The 21,458-nt window shown below is 35.1% G+C and overlaps 2 protein-coding genes and 2 long non-coding RNA genes across 4 annotated transcripts; 1 reads left to right on the forward strand and 3 right to left on the reverse strand.

Annotated features, from left to right (window-relative positions):
* Window positions 1-255: 255 nt before the first annotated feature.
* Window positions 256-3,923, reverse strand: LOC147473485 (uncharacterized). Its single transcript, XR_015210416.1, has 2 exons — window positions 3,619-3,923; window positions 256-2,331 (listed from the first exon to the last, which is right to left on the reverse strand). It is a non-coding gene; the product is annotated as an uncharacterized LOC147473485 (long non-coding RNA).
* Window positions 3,924-4,519: 596 nt separating this feature from the next.
* LOC147473486 (lysine-ketoglutarate reductase/saccharopine dehydrogenase bifunctional enzyme) lies at window positions 4,520-17,473 on the forward strand. Its single transcript, XM_086587382.1, has 25 exons — window positions 4,520-4,825; window positions 4,911-4,997; window positions 5,079-5,208; window positions 5,661-5,834; window positions 6,014-6,096; window positions 6,824-6,940; window positions 7,639-7,714; window positions 8,264-8,435; window positions 9,084-9,180; window positions 9,299-9,465; window positions 9,870-9,924; window positions 11,641-11,685; window positions 11,729-11,740; window positions 12,237-12,572; window positions 12,743-12,823; window positions 13,056-13,121; window positions 13,246-13,363; window positions 14,139-14,268; window positions 15,173-15,252; window positions 15,387-15,545; window positions 15,793-16,018; window positions 16,240-16,348; window positions 16,587-16,748; window positions 16,828-16,897; window positions 17,151-17,473. The coding sequence occupies exons 1-25, from the start codon at window positions 4,577-4,579 to the stop codon at window positions 17,201-17,203; spliced, it is 3,054 nt and encodes a 1,017-aa protein (XP_086443508.1). The 5' UTR covers window positions 4,520-4,576; the 3' UTR covers window positions 17,204-17,473.
* A 147-nt stretch (window positions 17,474-17,620) lies between these two features.
* LOC147473487 (uncharacterized) lies at window positions 17,621-17,949 on the reverse strand. The gene is made up of 2 exons (XR_015210415.1): window positions 17,824-17,949; window positions 17,621-17,664 (listed from the first exon to the last, which is right to left on the reverse strand). It is a non-coding gene; the product is annotated as an uncharacterized LOC147473487 (long non-coding RNA).
* Window positions 17,950-18,148: 199 nt separating this feature from the next.
* Window positions 18,149-19,878, reverse strand: LOC147473488 (RmlC-like jelly roll fold protein). Its single transcript, XM_086587386.1, has 4 exons — window positions 19,755-19,878; window positions 19,396-19,531; window positions 18,829-18,950; window positions 18,149-18,615 (listed from the first exon to the last, which is right to left on the reverse strand). Exons 2-4 carry the CDS (start codon window positions 19,514-19,516, stop codon window positions 18,292-18,294), a joined length of 567 nt encoding a protein of 188 aa, XP_086443512.1. The 5' UTR covers window positions 19,517-19,531; window positions 19,755-19,878; the 3' UTR covers window positions 18,149-18,291.
* Window positions 19,879-21,458: the final 1,580 nt, after the last annotated feature.

A 21,458-nucleotide genomic window follows, 5' to 3' on the forward strand; every position in this document is an offset into this window, starting at 1 on the left:
GCTGGTGTGATAAACTCAGCTAAATTTGTGGCCTTATCTAGCAGCTGCCAAAATAAGTTGTCAGGGGATGGACGACATAGTTTCTACCGCACGTTTTAATTAAATGGGGACGGACGACAAAAACTCTGCCATCTGTACCTTACAGACGCAAAAACTGAAAGCACTTGTTCTTCTTTTCATATACAAATTCATTCCAATCATTCCACAACTCACCAATTCATTCCATTAAATCCACAATTCATTCCATTCATTCCAGAACTCAACAATCCACACATCCATTTAACTAAAGAAAATCCATTCATTAAACAAACATAATTCAATTAATTCATTAAATATAATCCATACAAACATCAATTAATACAACTATAAAAAAAATTCTAAACTAACTTCGGCTTGAACCCTCACCAGGTTGCCTCTTTTTTATTTACTCCCTTGTCGTGATTATCGCAATGTTATTTCTATCAACTGCGCTTCTAATTAACTCCGCGGCTCTATCCTATGACTTTTTCTTCTCTTCTCGCTCGGCCACCAAATAATGATAGTACTTGTCGATTGTAGTCATAAATGAGTCACACATCCCATGCATCATTATTTGTGACTTGGCATATCGAGCCCTAAGTGTAGTTTACAAAAAAATCAATAACTTTAAGAAAAATCATCACTATAAAACCAAATATAATTCAAGTTTCAAAATAAACCAAATACTAACCTCATCTAGAGTGTCAAAATCCGGGACAAGGTTCGAAGATAACTTTGATCAACGTGAGGTATAAGTATGGCGACATGGATTTCCTGAGATGTAACCATGCAACCATAACTCCATGTTGGGTTACCCAGATCGAAAGGAGGTGGAGCAAAAACCTCATAAGGACCTTGAGATAAAGAGTAGGGCTCATCGGGGTGGGATTTGCAGATGATCACTTCTAATAGCCTTTATGTCACAAAGTCCATGTTAGCAACTCTATACATGTTAGCAGACAATATAAGACATTTTGAGATGTGATCCCAATAATTGTCGTAGTCACCATTCAAATCTAAATATAGTGAAACCTGTGGCACAAGTTTTCATTATTTCTAAGGTAGAACCTCCACTGACTAGCTTTTTCTAATGGGCACATATTCTTCGGAGGAGGGTGTGGGATGAAAGGTGTTCCAACGATTTTGTGCCAACACCTATCTCCCAGGTACCACATGATGATACCACCAAACTCAAAGATGACTCGGCGCATTGTAAGATCATATGAACGACGTACCCACGAATCACCTTACGTATCTAACCATCATCCATAGTATCCCCTAACTACATCCTCAACATTTAATTACAAATACTTTGTAGTATACTATGGTGTCCACTATATCACCAATGTCGATCTAGTCTCGAGTTAGTTATGGTCTAAGTAAATGTTGTGGGGACCTTGACCAGATTGGCATTCTCTATAGTCATTCATCCATGCTTTAATCCATGGGATGATATCACAGTCCATGTTCGTTCTCAGAAGTGGAGCCATTGTAGGTACTTACTCATGCCCACCAATACTATAATAAAATAAATATAAAAACAAACTTGTAATTTAATATAAAATTATAATACTAAAAATTTAAAACTTACATGTAAAAGAGGGGTGAAGCCACCACATTGACCATTTGCAACATTATTATTAATTCGACACGCTTGATCCATTACGTAAATTAAAGCTCCAAACATAGCACCACTCCAATCAAACTCATGAATGTATTCTAACCATGACAAACACATTATCTAACCTAATCTTAGTGAACTATCACCCGTGGTGAAGAAACACTGCGAGATTAAGTAAAAATATAAAGTTCGCAAGTATCTCTTTCGATCTGTACCCGTTGGGCACCAACCTTTGTCACTCTCTTTAGTCTTGCCCATGAACTCATTCACAAAAAAAGAAGGTTTGATACCCCCTTTAGACCAATGCTCTGCCCTTTTATTGGGCTAACACTCCTCTGTGTAATCAAAAGTCGAGTATCGACATTCTCCAAACCTGACTACCTTTCCTTTTCCTACGCTCATTCTTGTGAGCATAGTGACATCCATTGGAGTGATGCTTAGCTATCTTGCCTTGCAGAAAGTAGAAAGTGTGAGTTGTGTCCCACCACCACTCGATCAAAATATATATTAAACCACGTTCAGCGTTTTGATAACCATATCGAAATAATTACTCAAATGGAGACTGTAAATTTTCATTTCATATGTCTGCAAAACAATCTCCTTTGACAACCATTATTTTCCACCAAGTGTTCATGGATGTCCAACAACACCGTAATTTCATATTCCCGCCACCTAAACATTTATTCAAAACACTTCATTCAAATAAAAGAAAACACAAATTAGGATGTTAAAAAAAAATCAAATTTAATGATCAAATGTTTACCAATTTACACTAACACGATAAGAGATGTGTGTTTCCGGGTTTCTAGCCAATATAGGATGTGTTAGTGGATCGATTAGGTCCGGAAATGGAAGAACTTGATGATTTTACAAATTATAGACTTTGTTTTCATCTTCATCATCGTTTAGTGTTGACGTTGACTCTTTTGTTAATCTACTAACTGATTTTGACCGAAAAATCGTTTACCCTTGTTACCAAGGGGGGCCTAGCGCAAAGTGATCAATGACGATAAGGTCAACAAATTAATAGAAAAACAACCATTACAAAATACACAATCAATAAATATTAGTATATGTTGTTGCATTTACATTAGTAATTAGTAGGATTTCTTATAGTTTTAAGTAATGTAATTTTGAGTAGATAAGTAGAATGGTCAATGGAGAAATTCTCATGATCTTGTTCACAGAAAGTTTAAGGAGTTAGATTTGGATAGTCTCATAGAGATTCTGGCCTAGTGCCTATTTCAATTTAAGTAAAAGATGTGATTTAACAAAAAAATAAAAAATAAAATATTATAAAATAATGCATTAATAAAAAAATTACCCAATTAACAAAAATAAGTATAGATTGTATGCATGTAAATAATCTACCTAGGTGGGCATCATTATTAACTAATATACTATTTGATTTTCCTCACAAAGTGTGGTTAATTTGTGGGCCTAAAAAAACATATACAGTACTACTATTTTTTCTTTTAACACAAATTAAGGGGAGGCCTATGCCCTACCTAGTCTGTACATAGTTATTTTGAGTGACACCTGCAATTCAATCAACATCCTTCTATTACTTCAAACAACAATTAAACAAAACACAACACTTCAAACGCATTTTAACGTCAACGTCACTAGTCACTACTTTAAACATATTTCAACATCAAACCATTTAAAAAATCACTACTTCAACCAATTATAGTATTAACATCAATCCAACAATTTCAACATTTATAATCAATTCATTTCACAAAACACCACAAAATTAAATAAATAATACAATTGAAACAAACAATATAAACACCACAAATTCCATTTCAATTTAACTACAAACAAACAATTTCAACATTTTAACACTCTTTAAATTAAATTTAACTGCAAACAAACTAATCAAAATAATCTTTACAATCAAAACAACTCAAAATCAATCAAATAAAATAACCTCAATAAAATTGAATTTCAATAGATAGAGAGAGAGAAAAACTTACTAGTATGGTGCAAAAAGTGGAAATTGAGAAGTGAAAGAGTGAGGAGATCGAGATAAGAGAAGAAAAAAATTGCGTTTTAGCGGGACTATATAGACAACACACTTTCTGCTGTCTGTTGCAACTTAACAAACGACAGAGTTTTCGTTCGTCTGTCTCCTGAATTTAACAACTGCTAAAAAATATTATTGGAATCCTATGTAACACGTTTTTAGCAGCCCAATTTAATAGCTCTCTATTAGACTTGCTCTTAGATAATTTTTGAGGTGATTTTCATATATGTCACGGGAGTGAGGGTCTTTTTTCGAGGTTTTGCATAAAGACAAATATGCTAGGTGCTGTCCACATTGATAATTCATATGAAAAGTGGTCCAGTCCTAAATACCACCATTTGCTCTTGTTCACGGAAAGGAGTGAGTCGTGATACGTGAGTGCTCTTCCAGCCTTTTTTTAAATGAGTGATAAGTGATGAACTGATGATGCCTTTTTCGATTATTACTTAATAAAATAATAATATCCAGCTCCACTAGAATCCGTTTTGCAGGTTCTAACAGAAAATAATATCAGCTAATTTTCGGAGCACAAACAAACGAGAGAGAAAGATGTGGCAAAGGCGGATTTTGTCGCCAAACGTGAGAATTGCAAAGCAAAATATAAATTTGCCACTAGTGTTTGATGGAGATATGCATGGTCTATTATCCACGTGGCAATTGTTATTTAGTTTGTGTGAGATGTAGTGTAACTCCGTGTGTTACGGTAGAACGTCTCTGTGTGTGGGCCACACATAGTTTGTTGAATGGAAAAGAGCGCCAGCTCTACACTTGTCAAACGCTTACGTAGGATTTGGAGGGAGCGCGCGTATATAAATACAATAATAATAGAGATCCATTCTTCTTCTTATTGTGATCTCAATTTGATTTAGAGATATAGAACATTATTTGATAGTTTTGAGGATACAGCAATGTTTGGAAATGGAGTTATTGGAATCCTATGTGAGTCTGGAAACAAGTGGGAAAGAAGAGCTCCTCTCACCCCTTCACACTGTGCTCGCCTTCTACACGGAGGAAGGGGTAAAGCTGGTGTCACACGCATAATCGTCCAGCCATCCACTAAGCGCATCCATCACGACTCTCTTTATCAGGATGTTGGCTGTCATTTATCACATGATCTATCAGAATGCGGTCTTATTTTGGGTATCAAACACCCAAAGGTGCATACTTCAATTCTTCATTTGTCATCAACAGATAGTCATCCACTACGTAATATATATAATTTTTTCTTTCATCTGGCTTCAGTTAGAGATGATTCTTCCCGAGAGGGCTTACACTTTCTTCTCTCACACCCACAAGGCGCAGAAAGAAAGCATGCCTTTGCTAGATAAGGTACCTACCTAGCTCCTAGCTTATTCACTAGTACAGATGCTTGCATTCTTTTTTTTTTAAATGAAATTCTGTAAACTGCAGATACTAGATGAAAGGGCGTCTTTGTATGACTATGAGCTTATTGTTGGAGACCATGGGAAGAGGTTGCTTGCATTTGGAAAATTTGCTGGTAGAGCTGGATTAATTGACTTCTTACATGGGTTAGGAAAACGTAGGCCCAAACCTTCTCTTTTTCTATCCGTCTGCGTCACCTAATATTGCATTCTTTAAAATCTTCATTTTTCTACTTTCAATACTCTGCCTCGGGTTAATGCTGTTTAGTAATTCATCAGTCTCACCAGATTCATTTGAAGCCACACATAGGGGATTCCTTACCAGCTTTGTTCTTTGTATAGTCGAATGGACCCATGAATTAGGCATTCTCAAAGAACAGTCTTCAAGGTTCATGAATCCGTATATACTTCTAATCTTAATAAAAACTCTTGTATTGATGTGTGGCAGAACGTACCGATATACATTACTATTAAAAGTATAGTCCACTCGACAATCTATTGGTGGTCATTCAGTAACTCTGTTTTCTTAATGTTTACAGATTCTTGTGTTGTGTAACTCTTGTATGTTAGAATGATAAGAGCGTGAATCTTTTCTACTATTAAATTTCAGGTTATCTAAGTCTTGGATATTCAACACCTTTCCTCTCACTGGGAGCATCTTATATGTATCCTTCTCTGGCTTCCGCGAAAGCTGCAGTGATTGCTGTTGCTGAAGAGATAGCCACGCTAGGACTGCCATCTGGAATCTGTCCTTTAGTCTTTATATTCACAGGATCAGGAAATGGTATTGATATACTACTTAAATTTTGACTTCCATTCTTGTTGTTTATTAGTTTCTAAATATTCCGGCAGCCTTTTTTTCATCAGATTTTATTCATTTTCAGCAATTAAATTCTTTGCCTGTAGTGTTATTATTATATATTAAGCATGCTCGTGGATATCAATTTTTAATTATCAATGCAGTTTCTCAGGGTGCTCAAGAGATATTTAAGCTCCTCCCTCATTCTTTTGTGGATCCAAGCCGACTACCAGGACTTTTTGAAAAGGTAACCGATGTCACCTATTGTTGTTTTTATCTGTTTTGTGCTCTTAAGTGTCTGATTCTGCACAGTTATTGTCAATGTTGGAAATGAATGTATATAGCAAGTAATAGAATATTAATTGAATAGAATTCATTAGATGAAATTTGTTGATAATGCTTCATCTTTTTTTGTTAAGAATATTTGAAAATTGTCGAATTTACATCGTTGTTTCCAGAGATTTCAATACCTCAGTCAGCCATAAAGATAGTCATGTATAATATTTCTTTCAGCCACATAAAGCATATGGATGATACCAACATTCATTATGTTACATTCTTATTAATGATCATCATTTGTCAAGCCTTGGAATGTTTGTTGGGCCTCTCGGGTTAAATTCCTACCTTCACCAGGGAACATAATATTCAAGGGGTCAAGGGAGTAAAGTTGTAACTATCAAAAAAGAAAATAAAAAATGGAATGATCATCATTTATAATGGATTGAGAGTGATCGAGTTCCATTGTTATCGCAAATCATCTATGGGCAAATAGTTTAATTGTTGGTGAATATGTTGGATTCCAGACATAGCTGGTTATGATCTGCAATGGAGTAAACTGTACTTTCATGACTCGTCATTGAGATCAATCAATATGATCTTCATATGTTTTTGTTTCCTTGGATGCTTTGAAGACCTATGGTCAACATCTGCCCATTACAAATATTATTTCAGACGTGAGTATATTTTCAATGCAGGGTGGAGATCTTGGTCAACATACACGCATGTCAAAGAGAGTATTTCATGTATATGGTTGTGTTGTGACTTGTCAGGACATGGTTGAACCCAAGGACCCTACCAAGAAATTTGATAAGGTAGATCATTTCGGATTTAGGTCTTGCCTCTTTGTAGTTGAAATGTGTTGATATTCATTATATTGTTATTTTTCTTTCTTTATAAATGAGCACATTTCAATTCTTCTTCTCCATATGAATGTTGTTGTCTGAATCCCAGATATGCATTCAAAACTGAAAAGACAAAAGAAGGGACTTAATCATTTTCCACGAAGATTGTATCATAATCAGTGTGGTGCTTTTATGATTTTCTCTATTGTCACCTCCCAAATTAAGCCTTGAATTATTTTATAGAATATAATATTTCATTGTAAGTAAAACAACAAGGTTGCAACTCAGCTGTCCTGGAGAAAAGTTGACAGCTCCTTTTACGTCGCTCAAGTCCAAACATATGAGTGTTTTTTTACATTCTGCCATTTGGGATAACAAACCCTCATTTTTACTGGAATATTAAGTCTAGGATTTAAATATATGGAGCACTGTTACTCTGTGTGATCGACTACTTCCATGATCCTTTATTTGCTCTCATTGGTTGAAGACACTGCCATCAGTTAAGTTCTATATATGTGCTTCTTTTCCAAGTTCTTTAAGTAGTATATAGAAGCAATGCAATTAGTCTCATCATTTAATGATATTAACTAGACACAGTACTACTCACTAGTCTTCTCAAAATGCATTGATCCTTGTAGCATGAATTTCAATATTTATTCCTCATGCAGGCTGACTATTATGCACATCCAGAGCACTACGTCCCCATTTTTCATGAACGAATAGCACCGTATGCTTCAGTAATTGGTAAGAAGGAAATGTCTGATGTATTTAGTTCAAATTTACCTACCATCTGCTAATTGTTACTTACTGGCCCCTTGAGTTACTTCATTGAGATTGGCAGTAGACTTCAACTACCGCTTGTTTTTTTAACATAAAATATGTGATTGCTATTATGTCCTTGCTCTCTTGTCCTCCTGGTCGTTTATACTCAATTGGATATGTAACTTTTACATTAATAGGCAAAGTCGGCATCACTGTTCCATGGGAATTTTTCTGTTTCATCTTGTTTCTACAGCATTTTCATAGTTGATTTTCAGACACTAAGATACTGCTTTTGAGGTGTTTTTTTTTTTTTTTTTTTTTTTTTCGGTTTAGTTTTGTTTATTTTATTGATTATACCTACATCATTGGTTTGAACATTTCTCAATATTTCATGTGCTGAAAAAATGTTTAAGAATAATTTTCTGAAAAATAGTACTACCACTAAAAATAAAACTCCTAAAATATTTTTCCATTTAAGAATAATTTTCTATAACAAAAATAACACAATATTTTCAATTGTAATTGAGGCAGTTAATTGCATGTATTGGGAGAAAAGGTTCCCTCGATTGATCAGTACTAAGCAGCTTCAAGAATTAATGAAAAAAGAAAGCCGGCTAGTTGGAATTTCTGACATAACTTGTGATATTGGTGGCTCAATAGAGTTTGTTAACCAATCCACACCAATAGAGAACCCTTTCTTCAGGTACAGTTCTGTCATACTTAGTTGATAACTGCAAGAGTATTTCATGTTGTGCATAGATATACATCCTCCCAGCTGATGATTGTATTGATGTTGAGTAACCGCATCACCCCTTGAGCCTTGTAATTGGTAAAAGTTATCTCTTAACATGTATTCTCTCAATTGTTCCGATGTCTCTAAGCTTTCTGATACATTTTCTCTATGGCAATCCTACTGATGCTTGCAGAAAACAGCTAAGCCATTCATTTCTCTAGTTACCACAATGTGTAGAAAGTCATACATTTATATGCATGGTTGCTAACATGGGGACTGTCGTTACATAATATTGAAAAGTCTGGTGCCTCTTGAACCAATTCTTACAAGCTAAACAAAATCTCCTTATTTTCTTTCTGAGAATCTAAAAAATCTACTCCTTGACTTTTCTTTTATCATAATTATTATCAGAATTAGCAAATTTCAATTTATATGCATAGTAAAACTAAATTTCTCATTATACATTGGTGAAACCTGAAATGCATTTATCTTCCATAGGATTGTTTCGTTTACTTGCGAGGTTCCAGGCGAGACTTGTTTTTCTAGCAGAACTCTATTTCATTGATTTTTAAACACTCAACTCATTTTTCATTGGAAGATTGCTGATGTGGTTTTTAGGTATGATTATGTGACTGATTCTTACCATTACGACATGGAGGGAAAGGGTGTAATATGTCTAGCCGTTGACATTCTTCCAACAGAGTTTGCAAAGGAGGTACTCATGTGGTTATTACTCATTTTTAACTTCAGATATGCAAGCTCTGTTGGATATTAGGGTCTACTAATGTCTGCTTATTCTTCTTGTCCTGTATCTTAATTGTCAAATATGGAAGGCTTCACAACATTTTGGAGATATCCTGTCCCAGTTTATTGGTAATTTAGCTTCGTCAAAAGATATTTCAGAACTGCCATCCCATCTCGTAAGAGCCTGCATAGCCCATAAAGGCGCACTTACTTCCTTGTACGAATATATCCCCCGTATGCGAAGCTCTGATACAGAGTAAGCTTTCAAGTTTAAACTCAATCTCATAATTTTCTTTTTTGTCCTTTTATTTGTCCAAATTAAGACTAGTGTATTTGAATTAGTTTAGTGTATTTTCTGGCTCTTTTGAGACTGTTGCTGTGAATGAACTGTGCATAGTTCGTTCTTGTTATTATGAAGTTATTATTTCGGTCTTTTCTCTCCTTGTTTGATCATACATATTGGTTCAGAAGGCTCATTTACCTTTAAGCACTGCTTAACAAGAATGAATGAAATGAGTAGTTAGAAAGATATGAATCTACTTTACTTAATCACTCTGTAAAAGCTCATAACTAGTTGGTTAGAAGCTCCTAGACCTTGATCAATTATGTAGTCCTTCACTTCATTTGTTCTGCCTGTAAATATTACTTCCTAATTTGCAGTTCTTCAGAAAATTGTGCAAGTGGGCAATCCAAAAAGAAGAAACACAATATATCCGTAAGTTTCTTTTGTGTTTGTTTGTTTTTTTATAGTAGAAAACATTTGTTCGAGGGGCCTGTTCCAATAAAATTTTACATTTTATTCGATATGATTTGTTTACGTTAATATGAATGCTTAGTTTATTTAACAAAAATTTAAAAGATAACAATTATTGTAAAATTGATCATAACATTGAATAGTCTCCCCACAAACATTTTTTTTATAACAAAAATTTAGAAGATAACAATTTTGGGCTAAAAAAAATGTGGGAAAGTGAAAAGGTTAAAAAAATTGAAAATTTGAATTGAAATCTCAAAGTTTCTATAGTCTATAATATAATCACTTTTTTGAGTGTGAGTTAGAATTGGAATTTTTGCCTTGATAAGAGATGGTTGAGCGAAGTCAAGTAATAGTCCCGGTCATTTAGCAAATTTTGTATTTAGGGATTGAGAAGTTGTGGCAATTTGTTGGGGATAGAAAGGAAATCTAATCAATCTCGATCAACATCATCATGATATCTCATGATAGACTATTTTTGATAGTGTTTTTGAGGGTCTTGGTATGGGTATCGTTAGTCCATGTTCTTATTTTGTTTGTCACCCGGTTTCTGTGGTATGCTCAAGATAATCGGGGGCCCTAAGCAAAGTTCGAATAAGGAATCTTCTATGATTAATATATACTAATAAAAATTGTTATATATATATATATATATGCTCACAAGACTTTCTTGAATAGTCTTACAAACTTGAACTTAAATTGATTTATTTAACAAAAAATTGCAAATTGTAGAATAATTATACACCAAATAAAACAAATATGGTAGAAATTTGTAAAAAAAAAAAATATGATATAGGTAAGATTGAATTGTCAAGTATATATATAATTATTTGTTAGGCATTGGACATTGAAGAACTTTAGTTATGCTGGTCTTTCTTTTTTGTCAGAAGGAGTTTAAGTGTTTAACACTACTTTAACAAATAAAAATTGTTACATCTTTTTAATTTTTTTCTCTCACAACATCTTATTGATTTGTATACATTATTTCATATGATCTGGTGGCTTTTTCTTTTTTCTTTCTTGAATAGTCTTAGCACAAAGAAATTTTAATAGATTTATTTAACAAAGAAGAGCTCTACACCAAATAAAACAAATATAGAAAGAAAAAGATATAGGGAAAACCATAGAAGACAAAAAAAAATGATATAGGTAAGATCGAATTGTTGGTGTTATATTTAATTATTTATTATTGATAAAGAACTTTAATTAGTTAGAACTTTAACAAATAAAAAATTGTTATATCTTTTTATTTTTTTTTTAATTGATTTGTTTACGTTATTTCATATGATCCAAACGCACAATAACTTCTATAGATTTATTTTTAATATAGAGAGAGAATCTTTTTGGAAATAGGTGATGAAGAATTTTAATTAGTATGGAGAATTAGTATGGAGATGTGCCATTTTTGCTAGTGTTTATGAAAGGAGTTTAAGTGTTTAACATGATTTTATAGTTCTCCAATTTGTCAAGTTTATCTCGATTTTATGCAATATAAAACGTTTAAATGAAAAACAATAGTGGGTTTTGGTTTTAATTTTTTATTTATTTCTCCACTAATTTACCAAGATTATATTGCCAACTTTGCTATATGGTTGAGCGGGCCCTGTACATGCTAGACTATTTTCTGATAGTGGTTGGTCAAGTCCTGCAGACTGATAATCTAATTTAAATTGACAGGTTTCTTTGAGTGGTCATTTGTTCGACCAGTTTCTAATAAATGAGGCATTTAGCTGCTGGTGGCTCTTTTCTTGAATATAACCCATATTCAGAACTTGAAGTAAGTTCACATCGACTCGATACACCCTTTTCTTCTTTTTTGGAAATAGGCTTTGCATGTGTAAATTGGTTGGTCATACATCTCTAATGCATGAATAAAATTCTTCTACATTTACCAAGCTGCCAACAGTAAGCAGATATATATTACAAAAATGGCGTGTACAATCTTGAATATAACCCATTACAAAAAGGCCCAAAGTCCACATTGCTCATTAAAAGCCCCATTTAATCCACTTTTTAATTGTCTTAGAAAGATCATTGCAGCTGCACATGGAAGAAGATGGTGCAATCCACCACTCGACCAATTCTCGGGTCAGTCAACACGCCACCAATATTGCCGCACCCATGCAAAAAGCTGGATTTCCACTTGTTTACATGATCTTTTGATGTTTAGAAATTAAAACTCTAGTTATTGTTCACAAAATGCAATGTGAGCTATAGACAACATATTGAATTTGGAAAATGTATGAGATTATGACTGTAATTTTTCTTGACAGGTTGGGGCCGATGATAGTGCAGTTTTAGATCAAATCATTGATTCTCTAACATCTATTGCAAATCCGAGTGAAGATTCTGAGGTTTTTAACACAAGTACAAAAAAATTATCTTTGAGGCTGGGTAAGGCCTCTGAGAATGTGGGAGAAAACGAGGACAACTTGAAGATTAGACCTGCTGTTCTGATTCTGGGTGCAGGCCGAGTATGCCGACCAGCTGCTGAATTCTTAGCATCAACTGGGAACAAGATGAGTAAAACATTATTAGGCGATGATGTTGAAGAACCTAAAGATATTCAAGTTATTGTGGCATCTCTCTATCTAAAGGATGCAGAAGAGGTACTTGTCAATTCTCGTTGAGGACTTACTTTACAAATTTTATTTTACTTTTTTTTCATCACTACGTCTCCTCATGTCCAAGGGATGAATGCCCTGAGAGAACATGCTAATTTAAGCAATTTATCCATTACATGATTCATCTGTTTCTGAAGGTAATGTTTGTTGTCTAGACTATTGAAGGTATTCCAAATGCAACTGCAATACAGCTGGATATAACGGATGAAGGAAGCCTTTCTTGGTATATCTCACAGGTAAGTTCCTTCAATCACATGTTTTGAATCAATAAAACTATTCAACAGACATTAAAGACAGTTATTGTGATCACTGTAATATAAAGGATTTAAGTAAATAAAGCTTAAATCCCAGGGTGTGTAGTTTCTTCTGGATCTCCTATAACTTTGTGTTAATTTTTTGACTTTTTTCTTTCCTAAATAGTGGTTTTGATGTTACCATTTTTCACTATATTTTTTTGATTTGTTACAGGCTGAGGTTGTTATTAGTTTATTGCCGCCTAGTTGTCACATTACTATAGCTGATACATGTATTAAGGTACTTTTCTTTTAAGCTTTCTGAATGAATTTCCGCTTTGAACAATTCCTACAATGAAATCAGATATCTTGTTATACATATGTTGATAACAACGTTGTTTTGGTTACTCTTCTTCCCACTGTAGCTCAAAAAGAATCTTGTCACTGCCAGCTATGTGGATGCTTCAATGTCAAAACTAGATGAAAAGGCCAAAAGCGCTGGTGTTACAATACTTGGTGAAATGGGTTTGGATCCAGGAATAGGTTATTTTCCATAACTATTTCTGAATTTTTTGTAGTATTCAAATCGTGATTTGCAACTTGAGTTGCTTGAGAAGGCTGACTAATAACATCTTTAAAAAAAAATTATCTGTATTTTGAATACCTCATCTGTGGATATTTTTGTCTTTTGTTTACTAAACTCTTTCTCGTAAGATAGCCTAGATATTCCTTTCTAATCCCTTGTCAGGAAATTCGATAACTCATTACATTGCAAATGGAATACAGAGTTGGCAAGCCTCAGAGCTTTTCAAGAACAAAGTAGTATTTTATTGCTATATGCTTTGAATGACCATTTTAAAACAGATGATGAATAATGTTGATGGCAGCTGGTTGTAAGTTGTCTATATAAAATTGCAAAAAGCCTCAAGTGTGTCAATCTCATCCAAAAGTGCCTTGCACGAATGATGATTCATACCTCTAAGTGGCCTGAGCACTAGACTGCATAGCATTTAGCAACAGGTTCTTCTTACTTCTCCAAGTGAAAGTATCAATACCAACAGATAACAACTACCTAAATAGATCCCCACTAAATGTGGTTTTGATGTTATGAATAGTTAAGGTGACTCACTGTTGTTAAACTTCGTTGCTTAAGAGTACATATATCTTATTTGTTCTATTTGTACTTCTTTTTTCCCCTTACCGTTTCTATTGACTGTAGGTTTTACTTAAAGACTGCTTATATATAGAAAAAGCTTCATGTGAAAATGTTTCTCAATTTGAATTCTTTGACTGTGATCACTATCTTTAAATCCCACAGATCATATGATGGCAATGAATATGATCAACCAAGCACATGTCAGAGGGGGGAAAATAAGGTCGTTCACTTCATATTGTGGTGGACTTCCGTCACCAAGTGCTGCAAACAACCCACTTGCATATAAGTTCAGGTATCTCTCCCACTCCAAAAGGGAATAAAACCCACTTGCATATAAGTTCAGGTATCTCTTTAGCCTCAAAGAGGGACATATGTCTTGCCTAGACTTTTCAAGATAAACATATGAGCATTTTCTGCACTGGAAGTTTTGGTGAGAATGATTACATTTTACTTTTATTAACAAGTCTTTAGATGTTTCACAGGAAGGAAGTGAACTAAAAGTTGAAAACAATCCTATAAGCATAGATTGCACATATCTACGTATAAAATATTCACAGTTTCGAGGAGTAAAATTGCTAAAGGCTAAAGTTGATCTTTGCTTTAGTCAAATACATTGGAATTGAATTGACCAGAGGAAGAACTGGGATACAAATTTCAGAATGTATATTAATCTATGAAGATAAATTCATCTCGTATTATCCTTTTTAGTTTTTGGCTATGCTCTTAGAGAAGTGGTCAATATCTACAAGGACACAGCTCATGTAGGAAAATAACGTAGATCTTTGCTGTGTCTTTTTTAGTGTTATCTTCTTCATTTCACATCCACTTTGTGTCTGAGTAGATTGAAGTGGAGAGATTCTAATGTAAAACACGCATGGATCACATTTGTGTACCTGCAGTCATATGGCAAATGCTTTATCACCCTATTTTCTTATTCTTTCCTAGGAGTGATGAATTCCAATAGAAAATGAGAGCCGACTACAAGGATTCTGAAAATCATATAACCTTATTACAATGTTAAGATAGTTCTGCTCCTACCAATATTTTGTTTGTTTGGTTTATCACTTTATCATATTATTTACCTCACATATGCGCCAGTGGAATTTCATTAAACTATGAAGGAAGTTACTCGTGGCTATCGAAATTTATGAAATTATGGGGAGAGTTGCTCATTAATACAAATTTCGATATTTTAGTTGGAACCCTGCAGGAGCTATTCGAGCAGGGCGCAATCCAGCAACATACAAGTCTCTTGGAGATATTGTACATGTTGACGGTAAGTTCTCTTCATATCTTGGAAAGAATTTCGTCTGCCATGCATAATCTTCTAGAAGTTTATGGTTAAATTCTATCGGGAGGGTATATATCTCCCCCCTCTCTAATGTTTAGAGCAATGACACAAACTCGCAGGGGACAAACTATACGACTCAGCCTCAAGATTTCGGATTCCTGATCTTCCAGCTTTTGCTTTGGAGTGTCTCCCAAATCGTGATTCATTAGTTTACGGTGATTTATATGGAATTGCAAGTGAAGCGTCGACTATATTCCGAGGAACTTTACGCTATGAAGGTATATAATTTGTTATTAGAACAAGGCTTCAAAAACAAATTATTCATCTAGGAAATGATCGTGTGAAAGAGATAGTTCCTTTTGTTTGTTTTCAATTAGTTTTTTTTGTGTTAATATTTTCTTTTATTTTTTTATTACTATTACTTTAAGAGAACAGTTCTCGTGCCTGTAAGTGTTGGATTGATTCATCCAGGCCTGCCTCGTGAGATGTGCTCTGATGCATTTTTTATGGACAATTTTTGTTTAGGATTTGGGGAAATAATGGGAAGTCTAGCAACAATTGGATTCTTTGATGCCGAAGTCCATCCTATGCTTAAAGAAGGGAACAGGCCCACCTTTGGTGCCTTCCTGGATGAACTTCTAAAGATTAAGACAAAAACAGTAGGAGACGAGAAGGAAATGGTGGAAACGCTAATTAGCCTTGAAATTTGCAAAAAAAGAGCTACTGCAGAGAAGACAGTCAGAACGATCAAGTACGTGTGAACTTGTTTTGAAGATTTTTCTGTTTGGTATAAGTTTATTCATTGAATTGAGAGCATTTCAAGTTCGTTCGGTTGATCACAACATGTATGCATTTTACAAGTATTATGTATACTTAATTTTCCATCCAACATCAGATTTCTTTACAATTTATCTTTCTGAAGTCATATTAGATGACATTTGATCACTGGAACTGGTATTCATGGTGGACTAGGTTTTTGGGACTTCACGATAAGATAGAAATTCCTGTATCCTGCCACAGTGCATTTGATGTAATCTGTCTCTGCATGCAAGAGAAATTAGCCTACTCCGATTCAGAGCAGGTACTAAATTTTCCTTTCTTCAATATACCCTGGGGCTTAGCTTCTACTTATCAGTTTACTCGATCATCTTCTGAAGATACTAAATATCTGTTTCTGCAATGGCTAAGACTGGCAAGGTAAAAGATGTAAACAACATTGCATCTCTAGCCCTGCTTGGATCACCGACACCAATATTACTTTAATTCGTATCACTTCTATTTATAATATCACTAATTGTTTACGGTGTGGAATGTCTTAGGATATGGTGCTTTTGCATCATGAAGTAGAGGTGGATTTTCCGGATGGCCGGCCCACAGAGACCCATCAAGCTACACTCTTGGAATTTGGAAGGACTGAGAATGGGAAAACAACCACTGCCATGGCTCTCACTGTTGGGATTCCAGCAGCCATAGGAGCTCTTGTACTACTCTGTCTCTTCAATATTGTTCCATGCCACGACCTATTTCACTTCTGACAATTATGTTATTCGTATTTTGCAGCTTTTAATGGAGAACAAGATACAGACAAGAGGAGTCTTAAGGCCTCTAGAACCAGAAGTCTATGTACCGGGTGAGTGCTCTTTTCTTGCTTGTACTGTAGAATTTCCTTCCCCATAAGGAATTTGGTGTCATTTGTGTTGTTCTGTAAGACCTGTAAAAGAGATACTTAAAAAGATGGTGATTCACTTAAAAGATGGTGATTCACTTAAAAGATGGTGATTCACTTGGTACGTCTCCATCATGTATGTGATTTACCAATTTAGGTACACAACTCCACAAGTTTCCCTTTCTCTTACAAATGCAAACTAATTCTGATATTGCAGCACTGGATATATTGGAAGCTTATGGTGTGAAGTTGTCGGAGAAGGTGGAGTAATCTGGGCTATGTACAAAACTTGTTGCAGCTTAGAGTTTTGTGGCACTTTGGCAGGTCCAAGACTTGCGACACTGAAAGAAGAAACTCGTGGTTTCTATTCTTTCAGTTTTCAACCATAATATCATTCTATCAATGGGATTGAAAGTGCCCTACATCTACAGAATCAAGGGTCTGTCGACTATCCAAAGCAAAAGAAGATGTAAAGGAACATATGTAGAAATAAAATAATTTGTATCCGACCAATAAATAAATAAATAATAATTTGTATAATATGCGTATGTTGTTTTCTTTTTGGACTGGAGTACTCGATTTTAGCCGGTTATGCCTTCCATGGACCATGGTTGCTGTTAGTCAAGACACAAATTCTTTAAAACCAGAGTTGTCATGGTAGTTGAATCTCTGTAGATTGTTGATGATAAAATATCAGAGGTTACAAGGCACGATGCAGGTTATGCCCATGGCTGAAATTAGAAATTAACTTTACTCAGTAACAACAATCATGCAAAATCACATTCAACCAAAAAAAAAAAGAATCACATTAACTTTAGTATGCAGGTTATCCCTATGGCTGAAACCGGAAATCACTTTCACTAAGGAATAAGGTCATGCTAGCGACAAACCTGGGTTGCATCAGAAATGGATAAACCACTTTCTCTGCTCTAATTAGCCAACAAGTAGTTAATTATCTCATTGTGCATGATGCAGTCTGTAATACTATATGCTGAAGATAATTTATCAAGGCGTATTTCATGCGACAACTATTCAGTTGGATGAACTGGGAGCAAAGAGAACCAGTTCTGTTTCCTTCAACAATTGTAGGTTGCTCGTCCAACCCTTCCAATGTTCATCTTGAATCATCTTATAAACCAGGATTAAATTTGCCATTGCAAGTGTAGTTGAGGGCAAATTGGCAGATAAAGGAAAGATAAGCTATACCACCCTATGTCAACACAATATCCTTCATCTATTATTTTGAAGATTAACAAAGAAAAGATTAAGAGGAAACATATCCTTCAGATATTATGTGTGAACCACGAAGAACTTACAAATCCTGAATACATATACCATTACTGGAGAACCTGCTTTTCTCATTCTGGAAAAGTAAGGTACGTGATCAAGGCCTCAGCTTTGGGAGCAAATGCAATGAGATCCGATCGTTTTGCCAACTCAAAATCTTCAAACTGGAAAGCGGGTGCACAAGTGCAACCGACCAGAGAATAGTGGTTCTCACTGTCTCTTGTTGGAGTTTTGAGGAGCGATTTTCCATCAGAAGAAAATGACTCTAGGTCCATTGTAGGATATGCACCAAACCACACATTCGGTGGAACTGTGTATTGGACTTTGTGACCAGCTTCTATGTCTGAACCTAAGACGGTCTGCTTGATATCCCCAGCATCAGTTAGCTCAAAAACCTGACAAAATGGTTGTATTAAGGCACAAGTACAAGTTTCAGTAACAGAGAAAACACCGACGGAAATTAGTGATTCAAATTACTTTATGAAGAGGCAACCACTGAAGCCTAAAGTTATATGGTCATATCTGCACAATTACTAAACTGAACAACGTAGACCTGTTCATAAACCATATCGTATGAGTTTATGTCGAAAATGTAGATGCAGACATACCGTTAGAGGATCTCCTTTGTAAAAATGCCAAGTCTCAGCACATGGGATTTTGTGGAGGTGCGAGACACTCCCAGAGGGTAGCATGAAGTAAATGCATGTACTGACAGGACGATCGACCTTGTCTGTATCGAAAAGCTCCAGTCAGATGACGAAATACACAATCTAAAGTTCTAAACTAAATAAATAAATAACAAGAAATATGCGGCAAGCCTCAAAAACTCTTAAATGATCATTGATGCTCAACTTCCACGGGACTTACAACCTAGATGGAGAGTTTGCCTAAGTTACATTATGTCAGAATCACCCCCATTTGGAGGGAGAGCAATGTTGCTGCTGATTTAGTTGCTAAAGCTGGCGCAGCTCTTCAACTGAATGGGAGTCAAGTGTTTGAGGGGAAGCCACCATGGATGCTAAATTGCTAAGATGGGAGGCTCCCTATGAGTTGTTTTTTAAGATTTGCTTGATTGTAATGTGAATATGCATTTTACATTTGATATAGGCAAGAGCATTCTAGAGTTGAGAGAAGCATTTGATGCATACGAGGAAACAAGGATAACAATAGCTTACAGTGGGGTGGGAGCTGGGATTTGAGGAGGGTAATAGAGGAATCTCGGAATGTTTCAGAGTAGAAACCTCCTTCAGGGTGAGTCTCCAGTTTCAACAGACCAGCTACCTCTGAAGCTTTCATTTTCGAATTGAAAACCTGATTCCAAAGTCCAAACAAAAAAGATAGCTTATTTGCAATCTCCTAAATATAAGATGCTTTAGCAATACTAGAAACACCCAAGCATAAGTTAAAATGAACAGGAGACGAAATTTAATTCATCATGATATATAGTACTAGTCGGGGGATGCTAAATTGAATAGTATTAAACAAAAAAAGTGAAAGCTAAATACTGATCATTGGTTCACTAATATGTATGTACCTTTGTTTTGGGCAGCAGTAGCAGTAGCAGTAGCAGTAGCAGCAGCAGGGGGAGTTAAAGTTGTGTGTCATTGGTTTTGTTTTATAGAAAGAGAAAGTGTGTCAAATATAATAATAATAATTTGTCATGTCAATAGTCAAAGAAGGTGAGAGTTACCTACCGTGTGCTTCAATTTACATCTCAATCTCCTACAATAGTCCTAAAGTCCTATTCAATAGACAGACATACGGATAGACTGGGCACGTTCTTCAATCAAGCTAGAATATTTAAGGGCCGAAACATACGGCGTAACGGTAGTGTGCAAGTAATTGATTCCCACTTCAATTTTTGATAATTAAAGGTAAGAAACAGCATCATCATCATCATTATAAAATATGAAGCCTATTAAGCTCCGCTCTATATCAGTCAGTCAAGTAGTAGTAGTGTTGTTTGAGCAAACGAAGAAAAAGGGAAGTCTAACAATATATATAATAATGTATGTATGTTTTGTTCAATGGTATGCTTTGTTTTGCTACTCAACCAATTCTCATTCCATGTCTAACTGCTTTTGCTGCTCATTTCCATTTTGGGTCCCCATCTTAAGCATTTCCAACAACCAAAGCTTGCATGGATTGTGCGTCTATATAAGTAAGCATAGTAATTGGGTGGTGGTAGACTGGTAGATGGTTTCACCTTCACCTGTTTCTCAAACAAGTTGAACATCTGATTTCTACTCCATCTTCTGGCCTTGTCTCCCTCTCTTGTACAGTCACACTGCCCGCTTTTTATTTTGCACACTTAACACTTTTATCATATCATTTATTGAAGCTTTCTGATACTTGTTTTACTGTGTTAGTTAGCTACCCTCTTATTTGTGTGACTTCCTTTAATTTGAATCTTTTTTTTTTTTTGTCTATCTGGACTCTGGACTCCTACGCATGTTTAATTTAGATGTGTTAATTAACTTGGTTGCATTTGGAATTTTCAGATAGATGATGAAGAAAATTTCGGTTTTTCCAAAATCTGAACCTGTGGATTACAATGGCCATTACTTTGATCCACAAGTTGATTTTTCACTGGTAAAAATACAGAAACTTTCTGGTTTTCTTTGGTTTTAGTTTGCTACTTTGTTAGTTGTTAAATCGTTTCTGTGTAGACATAATATGATGGGCCCTGGTAACTAATTTTTATAACTGTGACTTCGCAACTCAATCTGTTTTCAAATCCATCAAACATCTCCGATGCAGTGACTGGGTACCAATCTATCGTACTCTATCTTTACTTAGCTTAGATCCGGTGGAAAACCATCTTCCCACAGGCCACAGCCAAATAAAAATTGAACTTAAGATTGACATCAAGCAAGAAATGGCTATAGACCTGTGATTTTGTCCCGAGTTGTTATTTCAGTGGGCAAAGTCTTTGGGGTACTGGAACTTCCTAGTGAAAATTTAATTAAGGAACCAGTTTTCATTCTAGATGGCTTTCAAATTTAGATTTTTCGCGCTATAGATGCTCTCACAAGTCACACCACAATATTATATTCTCTTGTAAACACAGGCAGAAAGCAAAGTCAGTGGCGTTTTTTATGATGATTTTATAAAGAAACTCATGAATTAGTACTACTCTGAAATTTAATTTGTGTCAGTTCCTAGAAGAAGCAAGAAAGAATCGTTCAAGTATAATGCAGAATCAAGCTTCACCATTTCACCAAAAAGAAGCCCAAAC

Source organism: Coptis chinensis, unplaced genomic scaffold, assembly GCF_015680905.1.
Source record: "Coptis chinensis isolate HL-2020 unplaced genomic scaffold, ASM1568090v1 utg2490_pilon_pilon, whole genome shotgun sequence".
Lineage (NCBI taxonomy): Eukaryota > Viridiplantae > Streptophyta > Magnoliopsida > Ranunculales > Ranunculaceae > Coptis > Coptis chinensis.